Source organism: Eublepharis macularius, chromosome 8, assembly GCF_028583425.1.
Source record: "Eublepharis macularius isolate TG4126 chromosome 8, MPM_Emac_v1.0, whole genome shotgun sequence".
Lineage (NCBI taxonomy): Eukaryota > Metazoa > Chordata > Lepidosauria > Squamata > Eublepharidae > Eublepharis > Eublepharis macularius.
This window is the reverse complement of record NC_072797.1, coordinates 136,872,290-136,890,095: the sequence shown is the minus strand read 5'-3', so window position 1 is coordinate 136,890,095 and position 17,806 is coordinate 136,872,290. Positions and strand designations below refer to the sequence as shown.

At 43.9% G+C, this 17,806-nt stretch overlaps 1 protein-coding gene across 2 annotated transcripts in view; it reads left to right on the top strand.

The window, feature by feature from the left end:
- The window catches only part of RNF38 (ring finger protein 38), a 153,701-nt gene extending 139,122 nt beyond the window's left edge, over positions 1–14,579 (top strand). The window contains exons 10-13 of one of the 2 annotated variants that reach the window (XM_054986255.1): positions 3,936–4,057; positions 5,365–5,464; positions 5,813–5,892; positions 10,916–14,579. In XM_054986255.1, coding sequence (XP_054842230.1) covers positions 3,936–4,057; positions 5,365–5,464; positions 5,813–5,887 — 297 coding nt within the window. In that variant the 3' untranslated portion in view covers positions 5,888–5,892; positions 10,916–14,579. The remainder of the gene's footprint in view (positions 1–3,935; positions 4,058–5,364; positions 5,465–5,812; positions 5,893–10,915) is intronic. The other variant, XM_054986254.1, reaches the window with a different exon arrangement.
- Positions 14,580–17,806: the final 3,227 nt, after the last annotated feature.

Sequence of the window (17,806 nt, the reverse complement as noted above, 5' to 3'; positions counted from 1 at the left end):
CTTTGGGATGAGGATTTATGTGGATCTAGACGTAGTTGAAGCGATGCCATGGTCAGACCACTTTGTCCTGAAGGCTCAGCTGGTTGTACCAGCCCCCCCCCCCCCTGCATAGGCAGCAAGCTGGTTTAAGCTCGCCTGTGGAGACTAAGGGCTCTAGTTGGTTTCCAGAAAGCTCTGCGGGATCCATTGCCCCCTAGCGGTTCATTGGATGAGCTGGTGGACTGGTGTGCCCATCTCTCTGAAGCCATCAACAAAATCACACCCCTGTCACCCTCTCCGCCACCACCCTAGGTTAGTTCCCTGGTATATGGAGGAACTACAATGGATGAAGTGGAAGTTGAAACGGCTTAAACAAGCGTGGAGGTGATGTTGAGATGAAGAGGCAAGAACATCTTATGGGATGTTTATGAAAGGTGCTGCTTCCATTTTATCCGCAAGCTCATGCTTGGCACAATTGTTTAGAGTAGTTCGGTCCCTGATCTCTCTGTTGCAGAGAGAACACCAGATTGCAAATCCAGCTATATAGCTCTGAGGCTTTGGGGAGTTATTTTGCTGGTAAAATCTTGTCTCTCTGCTGTGATCTGCTGGCCCCAGTACAGGAACTGGAGGCCCCTTGGCCGTCTTCTGGGCGGATGTTGGATCATTTCAGTCCCCTTTCTCAGAATGAGGTTCCAGGACCCTGCAGGCAATGAGGCCCACCACGTGCCCTTTGGATCCCTGCCTGCCGTGGCTGGGGAAGGCCAGTGCAAATGGGATGCCACAGGGGTCGGTATTGGGTCCAATGCTTTTTAACTTGTTTATTAATGATTTGGAATTGGGATTAAGCAGTGAAGTGGCTAAATTTGCAGATGACACGAAATTGTTCAGGGTGGTGAAAGCCAGAGAGGATTGTGAGGCACTCCAAAGGGATCTGTCGAGGCTAGAAGAGTGGGCATCCATGTGGCAAATGAGGTTCAATGTAGCCAAGTGCAAAGTAATGCACATTGGAACCAAAAATCCAAAATATAAATACAAGTTGATGGGGTCTGAACTGGCGGAGACTGACCAAGAGAGAGATCTTGGAGTCATGATAGATAACTCACTAAAAACGTCAGCACAGTGTGCGACTGCCATAAAAAAAGCTAATGCTATGCTAGGGGTTATTAGGAAAGGGATTGAAAACAAATCAGCCGGTATCATAATGCCTCTGTATAAATCGATGGTGAGGCCTCATTTGGAGTACTGTGTACAGTTCTGGTCGCCACACCTTAAAAAAGATATCATAGCACTGGAAAAAGTACAGAGAAGGGCAACTAAAATGATTAAAGGGTTGGAACACTTTCCCTATGAGGAAAGATTGAGGCGCTTGGGGCTCTTTAGCCTGGAGAAAAGACGACTGAGGGGAGACATGATAGAGGTTTACAAGATAATGCACGGGTTAGAGAAGGTCGAGAAAGATGTGTTTTTCTCCCTTTCTCACAATACAAGAACTCGTGGGCACTCTATGAAATTATTGAGCAGTCGGGTTAGAACAGATAGAAGAAAATACTACTTTACACAAAGGGTGATAAACACATGGAATTCGTTGCCACAGGAGGTGGTGGCAGCTACAAGCATTGCCAGCTTCAAGAGGGGACTGGACAAATATATGGAGCAGAGGTCCATCAGTGGCTATTAGCCACAGGAGATAGATGGTATTCTCTTTGTGGGGAGGTGGTGCTCTGTGTCTTGGTGCTGGAAGGAAGGCAGTGGGAGGGCTTCTGGTGTCCTGGCCTCACTGACAGTCCTTTAGATGGCACTGGATTTCTAGCCACTGTGTGTGACAGAATGTTGGACTGGATGGGCCACTGGCCTGATCCAACATGGCTTTGCTTATGTTCTTATGTTCTTATGGATATGGGCTCTTTTGGAGGCCCTTGTTAACCTGTCCTTGAGCTTCGGAGTTTTTCCTGGAGTGGTAAAGGAAGCCGTGGTGAGATGTCTCCTGAAGAAACCATCTTTGGACCTTACTGACCTGACCGGTTACTGCCCAGTTTTGAACCCCCCATTTCTGGATAAGGTGATTGAACAGGTGATGACAGAACTGCTGCAGGTTTTCGTGAAGGATTCCTCTGCCCTTGATCCATTTCAGTCCGATTTTTGCCCAGGTTACAGGACAGAGATGGCATTGGACACTCTCACAATCTTCGTAGGCACCTGGATTGGGGTGGAGCAGCACCCCCTTGGGTCTGGTCTGGAAAATCCATTGGGTCCAGAATGTGGCTGTACGCATCCTTATGGGAATGTTGTATAGGGCGCATATAACATCTGTTTTGTGTCAGCTGCCCTGGCTCCCAGTGGAGTTCCAAATTAGGTTCAAGGTGTTAGTTTTAACCTATAAAGCCCTTCATGGACTGGGACCAGCATATCTGTGGGACCATCTCTCACCATATGTTCCCCAGAGGGTGCTTCGGTCAACCAGTAAACAACTACTGGTGGTCCCTGGCCCCAAGGATGCTCTCCTGGCTTCAACCAGAGGCAGGGGCCTATTTGGTCCTGGCACCAACCTGGTGGAACTCTGTGGAAACTAGGGCCCAGCAGGATTTGTTATTTTTCTGCCGGGCCCGTAAGACAGAGATGTCCCACCAGGCATATGGCTGTGGTTGGGGCACAAGCAAGCAACTTTGCTGGTCTCCTGTTGAGGGAGGATCGTAACCCCTCTCCCCCTGGTTCTCCGCCGACTCGCCTAATGTTGTATACCCTCGCCCCATGAGATGTACTGGGTTGGGTTCGGCAATATGGGCTGCCATGTAGAGTTGCTGTCTGATACCGAATTATATGTTTTAATGTGGTTTTATTACATGGTGTTATCTGTTCTGAGCCCACCTACGGGGAGAGAGGACTATAATTTTAATTAATAGATAGAAATCGGTGTATATATGGACATAATTCATTTTTCTGACATTAAAAACTACATTTTTTACTGGTTTTCTTCTTGTGTAAAAGTGTCGCCATGCTGATGAAACTGATGTTCTGCCTTGAGTTTCAATGAAAAGGGCAGACTAATATAAATATAAATAAAATACTGAACTTTAGAATTTTTTTTTCTAAGCAGAGTTTTATACATTACTATATGCTGGGCTGTAAGTACTCCCACTTACTGGTCCAAGATCACCTCTGAGGGTCCAGAGTGTAGAACTCCACTAGCAGAGATGCATGTGGCTGCTGGCACTAGGCAGCTGGGTCCACCCCTGCTGCTCAGCTGGCCAGCAGAGGCGTGGCTGGCAGCTGCTCTTCCCATGCCCCCAAAGCCCAGCTGAAGGGCAGGGTGCAGTTAAGAGGCTGAGACATTCTGGCTGCTCCACAGCAGCTGAGAAGGTCAACAAGGCCACAGCTCGATAGAATGACAGAGGCCTAGCCTGGACAAAGGTTAAAGCAGTGGTGAGGATGCTGATGGCCCAGGACGATCCTTGGAGCTGAAGCCCTGGTCTGTATGAGGCAGGGACACCTCAAAGGGGCCTATTTAAACCCTTGTAGCCCCAGGCTAAGGGAGAGGTGTTGAAATGGCTCCTCTCATTGAGGGAGCACCTCAATGAGAGGAAGGAGACCAGGGTACTTGCAACCCTCTCCCCATCCCATCTCAGGCCTGAAGGATCTTGAGGCCAAGACTTCACTTTCCGTGAGGAACCAGGAGCAGGCTCTGACCATTGGACTGAGCTCCTCCCTTCTCTGCTCCTGTGCCCTTTCCTGCCCTGCCCAGCCACATTTCTGTGGCCATCTTTCCCTGCAATAAGCCAGCACCACGCAGACAGCTCACACCCTACATAAATATGCTCACTCTTTACAAGACCTCATTTTGGTAATATAATCTCTAGCTTTCCTGGTCAGCATAGAAAGTGATATGGTACAAAAGTCAAGCTGCTCAAAGTTAACCCAAGTGGGAACTTCTAATTAAAAGGGTGAATTTTCATTCACAGGCACTGCTTAACTTGGCAGAAAGACTGGGAGAGGCCAAACCAAGAGGACTGACAAAAGCAGACATTGAGCAACTTCCATCTTACAGGTTCAACCCAAACAACCACCAGTCAGAACAGACTCTGTAAGTACAACTTCCCCATGTTGATGGTTTCTATGAGATCTTTTGATCCTAATTGAGTTGAAGGCTAGTATAGCTACTAAGAGTGATATTGGAAATATCTAATGGTGTAAAACAGGGTGTGTGTGTGTTAAATAAAAAACTAATTGCTTTTTGCCTTTTTGTTCCATAAACTATTCCAATTCAGAAGTCTTGCAAAGCAATTAAAAAAAGAGTTTAGTTCTATAATACATCATGAGAGGCGTAAGCCTTTTTTTACACATATCAGAAAGTTGTGGGATAGGTGTCTTCTCTTCCCTGGCTTAGTCACACTCATGCAAGATTTTGGGATGTGATCTATAACCAAGCTCTGCTCACAACCTGAGTTTGATCCTGGCGGAAGCCGGGTTTAGGTAGCCGGCTCAAGGCTGACTCAGCCTTCCATCCTTCCGAGGTCAGTAAAATGAGTACCCAGTTTCCTGGGGGTAAAGTGTAGGTGGCTGGGGAAGGCAATGGCAAACCACCCCTTAACAAAAAGTCTGCCAAGAAAACGTCATGATGCGACGTCCCCCCATGGGTCAGTAATGCACAGGGGACTACCTACCTTTTTTAATGTATTACCAAGGAAGCTCAGGTGGTTCTTCACTCCTTGAAGAAGCAATCAAGAGAAACCTGCCTTGCTGGTAGAAGTGGCATTGAGGTAAGACATATGAACTGTGAACCAAGAAGTTCCCAGTTCAAAGTCATGCAGTGGCTTATAGCTAGTCATTGTGCCTCATTTTGCAGCTATAAACCACCCTATCGTCCCTTTCTGCAATGTGGTACAATAGTCTCATCTACTTTATAGGATTATCAAACAAAATTGCTCAGTTTGTGTAGATGACACACTTTGAATGTTCAAAATACTGCATAATAAATAAGCACCTCCATTAGCCACATTTTGTTGCTTTAGTTTCAGATTTAGAGGCTTATTTTACCTAATTTTAACTGTAGTTGAAAATTCTTCAAAATGAATGGCTCGGATCCAGACTAGCGCTTCCATGGGCACAAGGATTTCTGCCTGCAGAACACAATTCCACCCCCACCCCCAGGTCCCTTTTCTGGTGAACATGAAAGCCTCAGGGACAAAATTTCGAGCTTCTACAGGAGGAGGGGAAATTGCGTTGTGCTGGTAGAAATCTTGGATGTGCAGAAATGCTAGTCTAGATCCAAGCCAGTATCAATTCTGCAACTGCTGCTGGTTTAAGAATAGCTAGAGTGTATTTTTTTAAAATGGAGTAAGTACGTTGACATATACTTCTAAAAAACAAACTGTTGTTGCTCTCTTCTAGGTGTGTAGTGTGCATGTGTGATTTTGAGTCCAGGCAGCTACTTAGAGTTTTGCCGTGTAACCACGAATTCCATGCCAAGTGTGTCGATAAATGGCTTAAGGTAACAGTCTGATTTTTTTTTTTAATTAGGAAAACAACCATGCCAAATTCAGTAGCCTAACATACTGTTTTTTATGGCATCCCACCTTATTTTATCACTATGCTAGGCAGGTCAGAAAAGCCCTCTGCCCTTTGCAAAAGTTTTCTCAGTGCAATAGCATTTTTTAAAAAAAGAAGTGGGGCTGCTGTCAGCATGAAACTTCTGAATTGTTAACGTGTGACTTATAAAATCTTACTACAAAGCCCTTGTTCTGGCCTTGAACCGCTGCAGAAATAAGGTTACCCTCAATGTAGTTTGTACTCACTCAGTAACTCTTGCAAAATAACTTTGGCTTATCTTTTGGTTAAGGAGGACCTAGAACAAAACATGGTATCTCGATACCAGGGCATCAACGCACACAAGATGCACAGTATGGAAATATAATCAAAGTAGGAAATTTTCAGAAAACTTACTGAATTCAGTTGTTTTACTGCAATGGTAAATCTTAAAAACATCAAAATGGCAGAATCTATTAATACTGTTACAATAAATGCTATAAAACTTTGACCCTGGCTGTCCACAAAAATATTACTTGCTATTTGTTTTCTTTAGTTTCTTGTCTACTATATAAATACTTCCACTAGATGTTGCTATTTTGTTTTTTGGGTTTTTCAAATATTCCACTCTGTGGAAACTACTTAGAGAACTAAAGAGATAGAATAGTGTCTATTGCTTGCAGCTTTTTTGTGCAATTTTTATTCACCATTCCCTGAACTTTGAGATGGTTGGATAGTGTTCTCTGAAGAATCGAAAATATAGATGCCCCTTTTAGATATCAAATACATTAAACAAACTTAGCCATAACAGCTCACATTGGCTTGGGACCAGCAGAGAATTTTGTTGTATGAAAGGGAGGGGTGATGCTTTGCCAATTGCCCCTTCCCCTTGCAGCTCAACAACAAGATCTCCCACCCAATATCTAAGTATTTGACAACAATTTCTAAAAAATACATATTTTTAGTGCAAATGGTGTTCAAAGTGCTCTGTGTTTATAATAGACACAATTAAATACATAGAATAAATATCAATACATAGTTCAGTACAAAGCTCAATACAAAAATACATCCATAAATAACCATTCAACTATAAAGTATTAAATATCATATGCTGGCTATTTACTCAAAGTAAGTCCTCAGTATATTCCATGTCGATTTCGATCTTGCTGCTTCAAAGAATTTAATCCAGTTGATGAATGGGATCAGCATCTGAGAAACTTCTGTGCCTCCCTCAGTCTCGAGTGTTCCTTGATGTATTAGAACATTCAGTGAACTCAGTAAGATTCAATGAACCCAGTAAAACTAGCAACTAGGGGTGTGCACCAGAAAAAGAAATCGAGTTTCCCACTTCGGTTTATCTGAAGTGGGAAAAAGCTTTGTAAACACCCGTAACCCTAAGCGACAAGCCACTTTGGATTTGGGTATTTAAATCACTTCGGTATGCTCTGTAAAGATTCGGGGTATACCGAAGTGAAGGGGGAAGCTTCTAGCTCTCCCCCTCCCCCACCGCCCACAACCCACCCACCCTACCTACCTGGCCCTGGAAAGGGGTATTTAAACCCCCGCCAATAGCTGCTTGTTGAGGATTTCCCCGCCAAACCACTGATCCCAGGGGTAAAATGCCCCTTTCTGTACTGCTGCACAGCGGCATGGAAAGTGGCATTGTAAACCTCAGCCAGCTTGGATCAGCTGCTTGGCAGGGATTTCCCTGCCAAACAGCTGATCCTGGGGTTTAAATGCCTCTTTGCATGCCGCTATGCAGAGGCATGGAAAGGAGCATTGTAAACCCCGGCTGACTTCCATCAGCAGCTTGGCAGGCTACTGATCCGGGGGGAATGCCTTTTCTCTGGTGGTCCTAGGAGTGGGGCAATCCTTACTTTTGGGATATAGCTTCTCCTCTCCGAAGGCAGGGTCAGTCAGCTGATTTTGATCCCGGAGGGGAGTGGCTTGTCCCTGGACTCACCAGTCTTTCTGGCCCTGCCATCTGAGCAGGACATCTTCAGCAACACACTGCTGGGCGCAGAGATCCCAGTGAAGAAGAAACTGCCAGAGATGAGTCAGGCGTGGCAGCACGCACCTTGTAATCCCAGTACTCAGGGAGGCTGAGGCCACAGGCAGTGCAGAGCTCACAGGGGAAAGGAAAGGCCCTACCGCCTATCCCACCTCCGTTTCACTTGGAGTGATGGTGAGCATTAGAGCCGGAGGTCCCTAGGTTGCTCCTAGGTTACATGGCCACAACCACAAAACTCCACCGAGGTTCCCCACCTTTGGGTTGGGAGGAACCCCCCTCAGACGGCCAGAGGGTGCGGTGTTTGAGTCCGCAGTAGCCTGTTGTAGAGACGGATATTATCGGGAACTCCCTCAGGCTTGGAAGGAGCAGCCTCCAGCAGCAGCAGAACCTGCTGCACCCGCAGCAGCCCCGACTGAACCGCAGTAAGACTGATCCTGTGGGAAACAGGGGCCGCAAAAGGAAGGAGGGAGGAGAAAAGAGTAGCAGAAGTCTCAGAGCCAACTCACCCTAAATAAAAAGGAGCCCTCCATTGTTTTCTCTTTCAGCCGGGACTTGTGAGGTGCACTTTCACTTTCATTTCTCCTTTTGACGGGAAAATTTCTGTTGGCGGGAAAGTCAGCAAAGGCAGGCCTAGCTACCTCCCAGGCCTCAAAGAACATAAGCCTGCGGCCTAGACTTTCCAAACTCCCAGGCCTCGGCCCCTCCTGGGCCTCTCCACAGGCCAGTGAAAGAGAAATGCCCAGGGGCCTGGATGGCAGAATGTCAGCAAAGGCAGGACTAGCCACCTCCCAGGCCTCTAAAAGTGCAGGCTTGCGGTCTAGACTTTCCAAACTCCCAGGCCTCAGCCCCTTCTAGGCCTCTCAGCAAGCCAGTGAAAGAGAAACGATCGATAAGGTGGTCACATGGAAATCAGTATATTCTCTCATCAAGAAATATAGGATAGATAAATTGTCCTCCCCAGAGACCTTCAGCAGAAGGGTACTATCAATGCAGAGTTTATTGTCTATAGCTATAGGCCGTCACAAATTTTCCAAACATCACATCAACTAATAAGCAGTTAACTTCCAGTATCACAATTTTAAAAAGTTAATTAAAATTAATTAAAACAGTACAGTAGACCAAACTATCCCAGGAGTCACAAAACAGCCTCATTCAGTACCACCTTAGATCTTATCTTCTTGGCTGCAAGTGCAAACTGAGAGACTCTTTAAAACACATGGTTATCAGTGTCAGATAACAAGAACACAATCTTCTCGATTTCAGAATATGTTTGTGGTTGGTAGGATTCTGGCCAAGAATTTAGCTCTGGGCACATATATAATGGACAGTAAGGTAGGTCGTGGGGAAGGTTCTCCACAGTAGATGATCCACAAATGCAGCTGCCATGTTCCATAGGGATGTGAGAATATCTCTCTGCCAAAAGAGCTGATTGCATCGTCTGAAAGCTCCGTGTGGTAAAAGACATTCTGAGATTATAATGAGAAATGCTGGCTAGGAAGGTGGATCTGAAATGATCAAGTTTAATTAATTTATACCAAGGAGCTGCCTTGGATTTTAATATTGATAGCCATCACTGCATCTGACTTGTAAATCCACTCCCTAAGTGGGAAGTTGTTGGCTGAGACCCCTAACCGATCGTCAGGGATGGTGTACCTTTGGCAGATGGTGGAAAGAAAGCCAGGGCGTGTGGAGTCTTTAGATAGTAGTAAATTTGCTGATTGGCAGCTTAGGGAGTCAGAACTGGAAAATTTGATCCTCTTCCAGTACGTTAAAACTGCAAGGTGTACCCATACCCTAAGGGAGGGGAGAGTCCTGTTTCGGCTTTCATCAGGGCAGCAGGAGCGCCTTTGGGTAAAGCCAAAATCCATCTCAAAAATTGATTTTGGATTACCTCAAGACTGGTTACAATATCCTCCTTCCAACCCCACACTTCAGCTCCATATAGGAGGTGTGGGACAACCTTCTACAGGAGGGTACTACAACATACCCTCTAAGGCCTGGAAGCTGGACTATCCACCCTGGGGCACATTGCTCTTGTATGTCCCAAAAGTAAGCACTGCCCCACTCCTAGGACCACCTGAGAATAAAAGATTTGTATTCACTCACCGTGAAGCTTCCTTTCTCAGTAGTCCAGGAGTGGGGCAGTGCTCCTGCCCACCCGAGTTTCTTGCAGGACAGCTTCTAGGATTGGATGAAGAGTTAGGACGATAGTCTTCCTCCCAGTGGATTCAAGGGAGTGACCTATTTGTTTTAAAAAAATTGAGGGGAGTTACTCTTTTCCCTCTTGGTATCGTGATGGGGAGTCAGGGCTTGGGGACAGACTGGTGATTCCAGGGACAACCCCCTCCCATCCGGGATAAAAATCAGCTGACTGACCCTGCCTTTGGGTATTTTTCCCAAATCGGAACCCCGAGTTGCTCACCCCTACTAGCAACTTTTCAATAAAGCTCTTACTGACAAACCATGGAGTTCTTGAAGGTTACTTGGCAGATCTTTACAATAAGCTTCTTCAATATTTATCTTTCAGTGTATTAGAGAGTTATCTATAGTAGAATCATGACATCTCCCCCCACTTCTCATGCAATGTTTAGTCATAGCAGGGTTTTGTTGGCAGGTGCTAGTTTTTAATCCACACTGAGAGGTGTTACTTTGTTTTAGTTTGTTCCTTCTGGTTTGTCATACAACTGCCCTGCCCCACCCTGTGAGATTAAATTGTCTGAACCGCTGTGATTATAACTGGAGCAGTGGAACCAGTTGCAGAGATCAGGTAATTTCAAGTATAAAATAGGAGTAAAACGTCATCTAGATGTCTCAGGGACAGCACCTCTGATGAATTGCCAGTCTCTGGCCTCCATTGTCAAGCCAGAATAGAAGAACATAAACCGCTTAACTAATCACACTAACCATAGTAGTTTGTTTAAATAGTGGTTTCCCTTGAGATTTGACTCCAGCTTAGTCTCACTGATTCCATTGATATGGAAAGGCAGTATTTTTATTGCTAAAATCTTCTAGTGGAGACTGTTTCAGTTCATACCCTCAGAATGATTTATTACGCTGTGTGTATCTTGGCTATTCTTTTACAGTGTTAAAACTGGTTCCTTGATAAGGGCAGCCAGGACAACTATAGTTGTGTATACATGTTTTGAGGTGTTACATTGTTCTTTCACTGCTGCTTACTTTATCCTGCCTTTTAAAGTCTTTGCAGGGGGACATGTGTTGAAAACCCCACTAGTTGCCATTCTGAGAATTTAAGTCAGTCGGGCGTGATAAAAGCAAAGGCTTTAATACCGTAATTTCAAGAGCCATTGGAATGATCTTTCTTTGACAGTTTTGTGTGTTCTTTTTCAGTGGTATCTCGTAGTCGTGTGTTTGCCAATTAAATGAAACCTGGTTTTTGTTTTCTAGGCGAATCGTACCTGCCCTATTTGCAGAGCTGATGCTTCGGAAGTACATCGTGATTCAGAATGACCAGTCTAAGAGCACAATTCTACTTTGGGTGTTCCTAGTCACGTGTGTGTGTGTATATATATATATGTATATATATATATGAACTCGCCATTGAACTTAACCCGTGGCTTCCAGCCTTCCCTTTTACACAAAAGGGTCAATGGACCTTTCTTTGCACTGTGTGATTTAATCAACTATAAAGCTTATAATTAGTCTTCACAATTATGGGATTGTTATACTAACTGTGTGATTGGAACTCCAAAGATATTTTTTTTCCTTTTAGCTTAATTTCGTGTGTGCACTAACATTCCCTGGTTTTCGTGTGATCATTCCGAGTGTTGCTGCGAGATTACCGTGGAACGTGATCTTCTAGCATGTGCTTTTATAAAAAAGGAAAAAAGAGAAAAAATGTGGTAGCTCCAAACAATATAGCAATCTACCTTATATAGAGCCTTCAGATACTGTGAGTGGGAGTAAACAGAGTGAGTGTGTGCGTTGATCGCAGGGTGTCTGTGTGTATGCGAGCGCGCAAGTGCTTGAGCAGAAGTGTGCAAGAGAGAACTTATATACCAGCATGTACTGAGGATGTATGTGTGTGTAGTATTAATTATGCTGCAATGTATAATCTTGTGTGTTATTTAAACAGTACTAGTACTGTACACTGGTTTCTTTCCTTGCATTTTGCAGTTGCGCACTGAATGCTAAGGGTGCAGCAATTATAGACATTTAATATTTCATCTCTCTTCCTCACCGCCATGTACTTAATAGTATAAAAAGGCCTCTGCTTTTATTTTAAGACAGTAGTTATGCTTCCCATTGATTGGAGATCTTGCATCATTGTAGAGTCTATTGATCCCTCAGTTCTTACTATAAACACTTAGCCTTGTTTCTAGGCTGCTGGAATTTCCAACTTTCAACATTTTGCAGGCTCACTGCTAACTTTATAAGGGTTGCAGCATTGCACAATCAAGAAGCAATATTTCTTATCAGTTAATTATTGAAAAGATGCTAGTTTTCCTTTTTAAAAAATCCTTCCAGCCAGTATTGGTTCTTTTCAGTTGATGCTTGAAACTGGATTTTTATTTGAGATACTGAATCCGTGAAAACAGAGGATCTTGAAACATCTTGTGCAAATGCTCCTTGTATTGTTAGCCATATACCTGCTAAATACATAATTTAGCTTACAAACACTGGCACTAAAGTCACATTCCTTGTCATACACAAACAATCTTATGTACAGTTAAAAGTAATTTAAAGGCTGTTAATCTTAAGAGCATACAACCTTGTGAACAAAACCAAATTCTTAGCACTTTGTTAGAGGTAAGATATGTTGGTCATCTCCCCCCCCCTCCCTGTCCCAGTGGTAACCATGTTAATACTGCCTGGTGAAAATGTCACAGGATACAATTTTTTTGTCTTGTCCGGCTCGGTAGAGGGAATTTATGTGATTTTTTTTTCCTTTGGACATCCTCTGTGTCATATGGCTAGAATGAAGAATATCCAATGTTCGGGAATGGGCTGGTATACAAAATCAAGGAAAAAATAATAAATAAAAGCTGTGAACCTGGAGTTGACCTCCTTTCAACTGCCTTCTGAATAATGTTGTATTGGGGGGGGGGAATTGGCATCATTTAACATTTCAGACTGTTAGTGCTTTTTAATGGCTTTTTAAATACATAAATGTCTACATATGGATAGTGCAGTTATCCCAGAAATGCACATTTAATCTGGATCATTTTGCTTCTCTCTTGTGTTTATGCATCACAACTTTTGGTTGCAACAGCACAAGCACTGCAGCCAGCAATCTTGCCGTGCTGCTAATTCTATGTCTTTTCTGATGCTTTTGTATGCTGCTATTTGTTAAGTCTGTTTATTCTTCCAGAATATTGTTGGTGGTTCTCTGTGTTGAACTGCCCTTCTTTCAGAAGGCTCTGCTGATCTGTTGCAGCTTGTGATTCTGCAAAATTTTTAAAAAGCACAATTTTTTTTCCTTCCCTTGTTTCAGCTACTATTTGCCTCTGTTTAGTAGGTGGGACACCTCACACCTATCCATAGTGCTACATACTCAAGAACGCTAACCAAGCAAATGAATCCATTTTAACATACTGTGTATGACAGATTTACAAATATTACTGTTTTCCCTTCAGTGTGTTCCAAGGAATTGTCTCGACATGTCAAAAGCAGGTTAAATTGAACATAGTAAACTTTATTTTTTTAAGTAAACAAAATCATGGGTTTGGGATGTGGGGGGAAAGGGTAATGCCACACGTTTTACAATACTTTGGGTCTTTTTATATTGCTTGAGGGAGGGGGAAAGATTTTTACCTGTACGACTCTTAATTCTAACACTACCCACTCAGTGTCCACTTTGTCAAAGCATGGAAATAATGCACTTTCTCTTAACAAATTGACAAGGCACATAATACCCTGTTTTGAGAAGAAGGTTCTTAGCCCTGAATTGGGATCCATTTTGCAGTGTAGCATCAACCCCCCCCCCTTACATTCCCAGTGTGAATTGAGTGAGGAGACGGTGGTGATGTAGAGCAGCAGTAGGGGTCGATTGGGTAATATACGGAATGGAATCCTTGTACTCCTGTGGCCAATTTCTTCTTTGACCGACTTTTGTTAGCCTGGGACTCTTGCCAATGTGTGCAGAACTTTCTGTGGTTTAAGTGTTAAAAGATGCACGCACATGCATGTGTTGTGCACCAACTCAGGCTGGCTGTGATGGAATCCTGAAACGGTTGCTGCTGGCTGAAGAGGGGAGGAAAGGGGGTAGTCCTGCTGAGCTGTTAACTGCCATGTGTTATATGCACATTTGTGTCTAATTCCACAGCTCTCAATGGTGCCTGACAGCACCAGATTGCATTGGGTTGCCTATCCGCCCCCCCTGCTCCCTGCCTCCCCTACTAAAGAAACGTAAAAGAAGTTGGTGTTATGTTGGCACTGCTGAGGGTTTTTTTTTCTTTTTCTTTTTTTGGCATGAGCTGTCAACTTAATTTGACTTTTTCCCTGGCTTTTTGAAAAGGGGTATAAAGGCCTTGTGGATATTTCTAAGGTCTCAAATTGTGGCTTTCTTTACAGATTATTTTGTGCAAAGTAATTTTCTTTTGTACAGGGTTTTTTTGTACAGTCTCCAGAATGTGATTTTTGTCGCAGCTGTTAACCTTTACACCTCTTGTAATATTTGGGATTTACCAACTTTCTATTTGCTTTCTGATCACGTTACCGACTCTCTGTTAGGCCTTGCAAAGGGAGCCATGGTTCTCTCTCCTCTCCTCTGCTCTCCCCCCACCCTAGTACCTTCAGTTACCTCATTTTGCTATTTTGTTTTGCAAATTTGTTAATGATTATGAAAGTTTATGGGTTTTATTAGAATCATATTTGTCAAGTGTTTTCTTTAAAATCATACTCCATTGTATCATTTAACATGTAGTTTTAAATGTATTATAAATATCTGTAACCAAATCATTTGAAGGCTTGATAAATTTTTAACAAAATTTGTACATTTTTTATGAGAGTTACTAGTAATGCTTTACTAAGTAGTGCAATGAATTTTTATTTTTAATCCCTGTGCCCAATTTTGGAGTTGAGAGGGTTGTTCAGTAATAAATGTATGATGTACACTTACACAGCTTTGTTTCTTCTTGTGTCTTGAGTGCAGCTTCATTCATAGTTAAAAAAACATCAGTTATAAAAGTTTATAACCTTTATAAAGGGCAGATTTATCCATCAATGCTCACCTACAGAGTCTAATGGATCCAGTCAGATTCCAGAACACCCTGCGGGATCTGATGCCCCCTAGCACCTCGTTGGATGAGCTGGTAGAGGACTAGAACAACCGTCTCTCTGATGCCATAGATGAGATTGCTTCCCATTGCCCTCTCTGTGCCTAGACCAAAGCGGCCCCCTGGTATACTGAGGAGCTACAGCGCTTCAAACAGGAGCTGAAATGGCTAGAATGAGTGTGGTGGCAGATCCATGTCAAAGTGACAAGAACGTCTTCTAGGATACTTATGAAAGCCTATCGGATGGCAGCAAAATCCACAAAAAGAGATTACTATGTGGCTTCCATTGCATCCGCAAGTTCCCGCCCAGCACAACTGTTCAGGGTGATTCAGTCATTAATGTTCCTCTCACTGGGGACAAGAAAAAATGTTAATTTGCAACAAACTGTGAGGCATTTAGAAGCTTTTTTGCAAATAAGATCTTGTTGCTCCACTGGAATCTGCCAGCAAGGTGTCAGAGCCAAATAGCTCTCAATAACTTCACTGCATGAATCCAGGAACTGAATGAGTTAGCTATTAGTTCATTCCCTAGTACAATCCTTGCTAGGACTGGCATCGTGTCTAGAAGCATACGATATAGTAGTCTAAGCCCCACCCCACCCCCAGAGCCCCCCTTAAGAAGACAGCTAGTTAAATATAACGAACAGCAAAATGAAACACATAATATGTGCAGCTTCAAGACCAGGCAAGCCTGAGAAGGAGATAACAGCAGACTGCTAGATTCCAGGCCTTAACAGCAATTACACAGAGGTTGCAGTTACATGGTTACACAGCCTTGCGGTGTATGGCAGGAGACATCCTGACATTCTGCCCCCCAAAGATCAACCACCCGCCAGTTTGGGTATTTCCTGTGGAAGGCTTTAACCAATCTGTCAGCATTCACATCAGTGGACTTAACCCATTCAGTCTGGCTTTTGTCAAAATGCTTCCATTGAATCAAATAGAACAACACACCCCTTTTCCATTTAGAGTCCAGTATTTGTTCGACATCATGGTGTGGTCCCCCCATCACGATAGGACCCCCCCACACACACCCAACTCTGGATGCCACTTGTCTGGCCCAGGGTCCCTTTTGAGCAAGCTAAAGTGGAAAACAGGATGTGCATGTTTCAGGTTCTTAGACAGTTCAAGCTCAACAGTAACATTTATCAAATGAATCACTTTGAAAGGACCTAAATATTTCCAACCTAATTTTTTATTCGGTTGCTCTCCCCTGAGGTTCTTAGTTGAGACATAGACTCCATCTCCAGGTTTCAGGTCCCAGGGCAAAGAGTGTTTCCTGTCTGCTTGGTTCTTATAATCCAGTTTAGCCTTCTCCAAAGTCTGTTTCACTAAGTCCCATTGAGTTGTTATACTTTTCCACCACTCTGCTAAATCTCCCCCTTCCACCTGCATGTTCTCGCCCAACAGGGGCACCAGTTTTCCCTCAAACCCTTGTGCCACCTGGAATGCAGATATCCCAATAGAACTATGGATGATATTATTATAGCAGTATTCTGCATATGGCAGGAAGTCGACCCAATCATCTTGTTGGTGATTGACATAACATCTCAGAAACTGCTCCAAAATCTGATTAGTCTGTTCTGTTTGTCCATGACTTACGGGATGGTGTGCTGAACTTAGTCCTTGTTCAACTCCTGTCACTTTCATAAGCTCCCACCAAAATTTAGCCACGAACTGACTCCCATGATCTGAAATCACCTTCTTGAGGAAAGAATGTAACCATACCACATCTGCATGAAAAGGGTAGCCAGCTTTTTTGCTGTGGGTAACTCAGAACACAGTACAAAATGAGCTTGCTTAGAAAACAAATCAACAACCACTAAAATCATAGTTTTCCCTTTGCTAGGCTGGAGATCCATTATAAAGTCCATAGAAATCATGGCCCAGGGTATGGAGGGCATCTCTAGCACATTTAACAGTCCTGGGGGCTTTCCCGCTTCTTTCCCATTACACATATTTAACAAGAGGTCACATACTGGGATACATCTTTTCTCATGCCTGGACACCAAAATTGCCTCTGAGCTAAACACAGCATTTTCATGTACCTGAAGTGCTCAGCCAGTTTGTCATCGTGACATTTCTTTAACACTTCCCCTCAGAGGCTTTCCGGTACATACAAGTTACCATTTCTATACCAGCATCCGTCCTCCCTCTTCTCCAGGGGGTCTTGTAATCCCTCCTTTTCCAGTTCTGCCTTGATTTTCTCTATCCAAGGGTGGGGTAGAGATGGCTGAAGCTCGTGCACTTGCCTTCATGTCACCATTGACCCCCCCCCCAGCTGAGCTGTTGTAAATAGTGTGTCAATAATCTCCCTCTAACTGTTGTGTTGCAGGAGGTAGGACAAGGTGTCCGCTAGGAAGTTTGAGGACTGGGGAGGTGTTTGAAGGTGAACTGAAATTTTGAAAAGAACTCTCCCCCCCCCACCTGAGTTGCTTTGCACCCAATCTGCGGGGTGACTGGAGAACCTCCCAATTCTTGTGGTCCATCTATACTTCAAAAGGTATTTTGGCTTCCTCTAACCAGTGTCTCCAAGTTGACAAGGCTAGTTTAATAGCTGCTGCATCTTTGTCCAACACAGACCAATTTCTCTTAGTGTCAGAAAACTTACAAGAGACATAAACACATGGATGTAACTGCCCATCCTCTCCCTCCTGCAATATTACTCCACTCATAGCAGTATCACTGGCATCCACTTGTACAATGAACTTTTTGTTTCATTTGGGTGGCACAGAATGGGTTCAGAGGTAAAGCTTTTAACTTCTCAAGCGCCTGCTGGCATTCATCTGACTACACCAATTTAGCACTTGGCTTCACTCCATCCGAGCCCTTCTCTTTGGTTTTTGGCAAGTCAGTTAACGGTAGTGCGGTCTGGGCAAAGTTTTTAATGAATGGTCTGTAAAAGTTTGCAAAGCCCAGAAACGATAGTAGCTGCCGTCTGGTTTTGGGTGCCTCCCACCCCAACACATATTGGACCTTGGCAGGATCTATTCCCACCCCTTGTTGGGAGACCCCAATAGCCCAGGAAATCAAATTCCTCCCTGTGAAACTCGCATTTGGA